The sequence below is a fragment of the Nannobrachium achirus genome (assembly GCF_963921795.1).
Source record: "Nannobrachium achirus genome assembly, chromosome: 14".
NCBI classification, from domain to species: Eukaryota; Metazoa; Chordata; class Actinopteri; order Myctophiformes; family Myctophidae; genus Nannobrachium; species Nannobrachium achirus.
In genome coordinates this window covers 28,148,969-28,157,117 of record NC_137821.1, presented here as the reverse complement: position 1 = coordinate 28,157,117, position 8,149 = coordinate 28,148,969, and the positions used below count along the sequence as shown (strand labels likewise).

Below are 8,149 nucleotides of genomic sequence, written 5' to 3'. Positions count from 1 at the left end.
GAACACTGAATTGCACCAAGTGTTAATTTGCAGTCTCAATAGAGAATATTGGTAAATGAGAAATGTGTTTTTGTCATAAACAGACAATTATTTATTAAGTATGTCTTGCACCCATTGTGTGTGTGTGTGTGTGTGTGTGTGTGTGTGTGTGTGTGTGTGTGTGTGTGTGTGTGCGCGCAAGTATTAACAATATTATTGTAGCAAATATTTTACACTAGCTGAGAAACAAGAAAATTCCAATATATCATTTCAAATTTCTGTATTTTCAAATACAACTTCAGCCACGCACTTAAAACAATAATTTATAAAGTTAAAAAGTAGGCAAGGCATAACACAAGAACAGATTGTGTACAAATCAACATACCAAACAAAGATACAATCATTGATTTGTGTATGGAAATGAATGGCTTTGATTAAAACTTCAAACTCTTCTGACAAAATGTGAATCGTTAAAAATGTGCCGACTATTAAAACAAAACGTGTCCACTAAAACTATTCACAAGTGTCGATGCAGTGTTTGTTCTCTGGACGAAGCTTTCAACTTTATATGAAATAAAAAATGTCAAAAGAAAAGAAAAGCTCTTGACAATATTGACATGGGAAGAGCACCCAAGCCGGTGGCCGTGTCGCGCACCGCAAATAGCAGATCTACAAGCTCAATGCAGCTTTGACGTGTTGTGAGCTTGTAGATCTGATCATTTGGTGCATGAAGAAGACCACGCACAACTAAATATAACTCAGGCATTAGTCCATCCCCACCAGAGAGTATCGGTAAGGACTTGGTCTTGGAGGTAAATTGCACTTGAATCTTATCACATTTTCTACAAACTGATGTGTCACATTTAGAAATTTAGCCTTAGTCTGCCTCTCAAGAGGGAATCTTCCAAATTTTCCAAATGACTGCTAATGTAAGTCCTAATCTTGACTTAGATAGGACTGATTGTGGCTTGGTTTCACTGATTTGTGTTCTGTATCCATCCAGATAAGGGGTGATTACTGATTTGCAGTTTATTTTCTTTCACTGTGGTGCTAACCACTGGCGTCAACCTGGCGTCCCTATTTCCGGACTTGTCATTATAGGCAAAACATTTCTAAGCTCTCAGCTAGTCACAAATCGATGCAACACGTTGTGTACTTGTAGATCGGCCAAGTGATCTCGATACATCACCACATTCATGAAATTGTGGCTTTTCACCTTTTAGATGCAACTGTTTTTAGCCTGTAAACAAAAAAATAGAAAAGTTCTGAGGTACTGAAGTACAGTAAGATGTCCTTGCAATAAATATGCAATAAATATAGCTTTAATGCATAATAGAGCATATTTGTTCATCAGCATGGTCAAACAGTAAAACATAAAATTTGTCTTGCAGTGTGAAGTGGCAAAGGATCGGTGAGACCATGTGCTACATCCATAATAATATAAAGAATATAGTTTCAAGACACAAACGAGTGAGTCAGTCAGGAAATCTCATCGACACCTCAGGTATCGACACACGATGAGAACAGTTCGGAGCCGGTGGCAAAGTAGAAAATAAATCTTTCAAATGGTGTGCATTTCCCAAACGGAGAGATCAACACACAAGTCTTTTATTATTTTTTCCTTCTTCGCCGAACATCCCCACAGTCTCTGCCAGCGCCACATGCGGCTCGTCTCTAATTATCCAAAGCAGTAGTATTCATCCGATTCCACCCTGAGTTTCGACGGCGGCTTGCTGCTGAAAGCATCGCCGTCGATTACGGTCTTGTCCACAAAGCGGTCCAGGTCCGTGGGCGACGGCGACGGGTGGTCGGGGAAGTCCTCCGCCAACGTGTCCAGGTAGCTGCCCACGGATATGCCGTCGAGCCCGTCGCTGTTGCCGTCGTTCAAGCTGGTGTAGCTGCCCTGCAGCGAGGCACCGTCCTGGCTGTCCGATAGGCTGTACAGGCTGCCCGTCAGGCTGCCCTCTTGGCTGGCCACGCCCCCTTTCTCCTCCATCACCCAACGGATGGACTCGATCCCCTCGTTGATGGACATCAGCTGCTTCATCAGCTTGACGTCGATGGCTCGCAGATGGGCCTGCGGGTGAAAAGGGGGGAAAACATTTGTGTCAAGAGCGGGTGCGTGATGAAGGGCCTGGCACTCGGAATGCGGCTGCTAATAGCGCCAGCTGAAATGGTATGCGTTTAATCATGTCAATGAGTGAACGGGTGGAGAGAAGAGCCACATCATCATCATTCTGATTGCCAGCGCCAACACAACGTGATAAAGATACAGTACAGCCATTGCCGGACAAATCTGTTTAACCCGGGAAAACATCCGTGACATTTAGCGTTGGCTGTTCAAAAAATAGCAGATGTACAAGCTCGCAGCACGGCACAAAGTGAAGCAGCTAAGCTTGTACGTCTGCTATTGTAGAATAAATCATGAAAGAACTTCTGGTTTAGAAGGCATTTGTAGAATCGGCCTCAGGCTCAGGTCTTGCTGGGTTAACCACTTGAATCCTAACCGTCCCTATTATTCTGGGGTGAAAACTGAACACTCAGCGACAATAGCAAATCTACACACTCACAGCGTGTCGGAATGCGACGTGTTGTGAGGTTGTACTCCTTGTAGATTGGATATTTTTCATCAAAGATATTTGGTGTCAAGGAGAAAAAGGAGCGGCCCTGGGTAACCCTTGTCGCAAGTACAGTATACGTACAGTGGTTACCGTAAGTGGTTAAATATTCACAGAAGATGACATGGATTGTTTTCATTCCATGTTCATGGACAGCACACACTGTGTAGCTCATTTGTTCATGTTGACAGAGCAATGAGACATAATAATGTACCATGATGGACTCCACCTTATCGCACTTTTAATGGGTTGGCTCGGCCTGGGTAATGGATAAGCAGGGACGTCAATGATAATAACCACACAGTAACACCATTGATTTAACTGCCTTCCATGACAACCACACCACAGACTAGGAATGGTAGGGGTCAGTGACTGACCCATAGACTGACCATCAGTCTATGGTGGTGTCACTCAAGGGGGGGGGGTGGGTTCGCCTGCCGCTGGCTGGTAACAAATGGCCAGCAGGATCCATAAATGGACAGTAGCAGGAGTGAGTCGACCAACAGTCAAAACACACTAAGCCGGATGGGAGATGACATGGCCCGATACAATGTTCCAGACAGCTGACTTGATAAAAACGGAGCCTTTTCTTAGGACTGGATTCACAACCGGCCCCATTTAAGGCTCATAATGCCGGCAGTGTGTTTGCTTTGTGGGTACTGGCATCCCCCGCCAGCCCCACCCCCACCCCCACCCCCTCCCCCAAACACACACACACACACTTACACCCAACCACGAATGTTGCAAGCCAAGACAGACAGTACAGGAAGCTGAGTTGGATTTTTTTTAACTCACAGTGGATATCACAAGATGGGGTTTAACCAACATAATTAGAGCTGCACAAATGCTACGTCGTGATATCCAACTCCCCACATTGTTTGTTTGAGGAATAAACATGGGATGGGATGGAGCTACCAGGGGAAACGTTGGCATCTAAACTTCTTTCAAACATGGCCTGAACCACTCTATTCAATTCAACCAATTCAGTTCAATATCCAAGCAAACGAATCCACATTCATTAACCAGGCTGCAAGATATAGTCACACTTGCACCTAAACACAGGGGTGTGAATGGTGGGTTGTAAACTCGACACCACAGAAGGGCCATCTAATTGGATTACAGATTAGGCCTAAAGTGTAAGGTGTGGCAGTAGCACAAAAGCTCAAGATTGCCCAATTTAGGTATTAACAATACCCATAAACCACATGGACCTGCATGAACCCCTAGCGTCTGGGGTTGACATTCAGTGAAAATAGCGAATCCACAAGCTCAATCTGACAGATGGGTCTATTTTTGGCGAAGATATTTGGTGTAGAGGGGTGAAAATGAGGGGGACTAGTATTGACTTTTGGCGGACTCTGATGAATTAGGCCTAAGAATAATGGTTTATGTGGTTAAGACATATGTCTTAACGAATTACATATGTTCTAAAGATTATTTTTATTATGGCGAATTTCCCAAGTCTGAGTGAAGACTGATCAAAACAAAGGAATATGCCTACTGTATAGCTGTGAGTCAATTTGTTGGGGGGAGAACTGAATAATGACAATGTTATAGATATGATTCAGCTTGTCACACAGACATGATTCAGCACATACAAAGTTGGTATGTGGGTCAAATTGGCCACAATGCCAGCCTAATATAGACTGTAAAAGTCGGTCAACTTGGCCATCTGGTGCTGCTGGGGGAATCCTAATGCCATTGGTGACCTTAAGACACAGAGAGGAAGCTTTGCTCTGACTCTGTGTCAAACAAGTCAGTGAGTGCACAGAATAAAGTAGCACGTGTGTCCGAATAAAAGCTACATGAGCTCATGGTGGGAAACTGTGAATGCACCATACACCAGACAGAATCTGTTTCCCATTTCTCAGATTAGTCTGAGTCACAGACAGTATATCATTCGGTCATTTGAAAATAGCAGATCTACAAGCTCACAGTGCATCATCTGAATGAGCACTTTTACTTTTGTTGTTACCTTAAGTATATTTTGATGCCAATCATTTTGAGTTATTTCCACATCGCAGCATTGGTACTTTTACTTGAATGAAATAATGTTGTACTTCTTACTCCACTGATCATCACAGGGCAGAAGGCGATGACGGCCCCCGGGGCGTCAGCATTGCAAGGAATCCAGGCTGCCCTGATCAAGTGTTAATGGCTTTCACCAGATGGATGGTTTCACCACACTTGTTGAAAGGATGAGCCGTGTGTCACTTAGCACGTCTGGATGGCATTCAACCATCATCACTGTAATGCATGTGTCTGTTTTACAGCCTCATTACCACTATACCATTCTGATTTAAATGTGTATTACAAAACCAATGGCAACCTGAGCCTGTGTGTGTATGGTTGAATCCTATTCTTATAGCCTGCAATTACTCAGCTGATGTCAAAAAGAGGACAGGACATAACATTATGGTCAGTCAGTGGTGGAAAAGGTACTCACATTTTACTCAAGTAAAAGTATAGATATAGTGCAATATAGAAAAAAATACTCTGTTACAAGTAAAAGTCCGGAATTCTAAATGTACTTGAGTAAAAGTACAAAAGTATTGGTAACAAAATGTACTTGAAGTACCAAAAGTAAAAGTACTCATTATGCAGAAGTTTTGTTGTTGTTGAAAATAGCAGGTCTACAATTGTGAGCTTGTAGATCTGCTATTTTCAAATGGCCAAACTATATATATCTATAGCCTATTAAGTGGCTATGTATGTTTATAATAATACAAATCTACAAAGTAGCAAGTAACTAAAGTTTTCAAATAAATCAAGTGGAGTGTAGTACAATTATTTAGATCTGAGATTATAGTCGAAGTATTGGAAATTGGAAATACTCAAGTAAAGTACAAATACCTCAAAACTGTACTTAAGTACAGTAGTTAATTAAATGTTACTTTGCACCACTGCAATTACCCAGCTGATGTCAAACTTGTGTGAGGATAGGACATAACATTATGGGCAGTATAGAATAACTCCCTTTGCATAGGACCATGAGCTCACTCTTATAATGCCACAAGGAGCTGAAATTACAGGGCGGCTTAATTTTTTATAGACTGAAAAGATGAAAACATAGACATAAACACGACATTTGTACCATTATTTATAGGCTTTGCCTTTGCCCAATGTCCTGTGTGTTAAGGTAGTACAGACAGTGTATGACACTGTAGGCCCTACAGTGTAACTGTAACAAGTAACAACACAATGCTTTTAACCTTTTAAATATTTCTGTTGCTACTCAACTCTCTACCCTTTGCCTGAATGGCAATTCAAGCAGCATGTAGGTGGAAAAGTACTCACATTTTGTACTTAAGTAAAAGTATCAATACTACAATATAGTAAAATAGTTCTGTCACAAGTAAAAGTCTGGAAGCCAAAATTGACTCGAGTAAAAGTACAAAAGTATTCGTATCAAAATGTACTTAAAGTACAAAAAGTGCATTACTTTTGTGCATTTCGGCTGAAGTGGTTAATGTATTTTTTGTATGTAGTAACTAGTTTTCAAATAATTGTATTGGAGTAAGAGTACAAACATTGCCTCTGATATGTACTGGGGTAGAAGTAAAAGTACAAGTACTGAAAATGGGAAATACTCCAGTCAAGTAAAAAATAGTCTACCTCAAAAAGTACAGTAAGTAAAAGTAGGCCTACTTAGTTACTTTACAACACTGGAATCAAATAGACAATAGACAAACAAACACTGGTCTTCTCACCATTTCTTGTTTCAAAAACAACATCTTGCTCTCCAGCCTCTTCAGGTCAGTGGAACGCGCACGGTTGTTCCCGAAGTGCGACGCGGAGGCGGCCGCTGCCTTCTCGTGGTGCTTTCCTCCCACCAGAGAGCGGATGAGACTGTCGGGCACCTTGCGACCCAACTTGGTCTCTATATCCTTGAAGTCAGACAACACGCTGCTGTCCTCGTCCATGGCAGAAGCCAGGAGAATGCCTGGATAAAATGATGAGCGTCTCCAACAGCTGGAACTGTTGTTGCCCCCGCAACCCGATTCCTGATAAGCGGTTGAAGATGGAAGGATGGATGGAGCAGAAAAAATACAGCACTCTCTCTGATCAAGACACGAAAACCACTTACAGCGTTTTATCCAAAGCGGTTTCAGAGAAAACTAACCATAGAGTCCACACCAAGACACTCTCTCTCCACTCCAGTGTGCAGTAACATGCCTGTACGCAGCAACAAGTCAAAGGGGAAAAATGCTCGCCTCAACACTGCCCGTCGCTTATTATTATCACCAGTGTATGGGCCAGTAACTTCAGATCAGCGCGCTGGTCCCATTGAAACGACTGGGAGTGCCTTTGAAATGAGACGGAGTGGTGAGTTGATGACGGCTTCGGGGCAACGTGCTACTCTGGCCCCGCCCCCAATGGGCGTCACCCCGAACAGGTGGGACCGGCCACGCCCACTGGCCACATACCCTCTGTAGTACGGTGGTTCTCAACCTGTGGGTCGGGACCATAGACCCCAGGGTGTTTTTCTTTCTTTCTCTCCATGTTTATGCCTTAAAGGAGTAGTTCAACCCCAAAATGTTTTTTTTCCCCTGTTGATTACTCACGCCATGGAGACTTGAGTTCATGTATATTTTTTATTTGTCGTATTCCTAAGACAACATTTTGATTAGTAAATTTACCCCTTTGATTCCGGATGGGGACCCAAATTTAGTTGGGTCCCCATCCGGAATCAATGGGGGTACATTTATTGAAATAACGTTTTTGTCTTTGGAATGTGAGTGACAAATACCTATTTAATGCATTATAATTGCCCTCTATAACTAAAATGTAAAATTAAAAACACCTTAAATATTTCATTTTAGAAATAGCAGTTCTAGATGCGAGGTGTTGTGAGCTTGTAGTTCTGCTATTTTCACAATATCTCAGAGTCAACCAAAATGATGTGCCTCAACTCCTACAATTCCAAGTGCATCAGGTTGGGGGGTTTTCAGTTCAATTATGATTATTTTGGGGGTTACGGACTGAAAAGGTTGAGAACCACCACTACCACTGCTGAAGTACACTGGTTCTCAACATGGGGCCTGTGGACCCCCCCCCAGCGGAGCAAAAATAGCATATCCGATCTTCAAGCTCAGTAGTTCACATGATGCTACAGTACGTGTGAGCTTGTAAATTTGAAAACAAAACAAAAGACAAAAACTAAAAACAACATGAACAATATTGAATTTTTTTATGAGGTCCCTGGCAGAGAATCTTTTCAGATGGGGGTCCACAGTTAATACATAGGCAAATGTAGGGGCCCTGACATGGAAAAGTGTGCAGGACCCCTGCCAACCACCTACAGTAGCTACAACAAGCGTGTCACTTCACTTTCCAAAAACTGATCTACATACAAGCTAGTGCAACATATTGGCTTCTGCAAATAGGTAATTAAGGTATATAATTATTGTTATTAATAGTAGTAGTAGTATTGTAGTAGTAACTTTTCATTCAGGTCAACAAGTGTAGTTTCACAGGTAAAACTGTGTCAAAGGTTGCACTATTGCACCCTCTTGTGGCCATAAGAACTTTTTGCTTCTCATAGTTGAACA

At 42.3% G+C, this 8,149-nt stretch overlaps 1 protein-coding gene across 1 annotated transcript; it reads right to left on the bottom strand.

The window, feature by feature from the left end:
* Positions 1 to 1,343: 1,343 nt before the first annotated feature.
* Positions 1,344 to 6,520, bottom strand: lurap1l (leucine rich adaptor protein 1 like; the record flags this gene model as incomplete). The annotated part of the gene is made up of 2 exons (XM_080741811.1): positions 1,344 to 2,056; positions 6,308 to 6,520. The coding sequence occupies 2 exons, from the start codon at positions 6,518 to 6,520 to the stop codon at positions 1,658 to 1,660; spliced, it is 612 nt and encodes a 203-aa protein (XP_080597937.1). The 3' UTR covers positions 1,344 to 1,657.
* Positions 6,521 to 8,149: the final 1,629 nt, after the last annotated feature.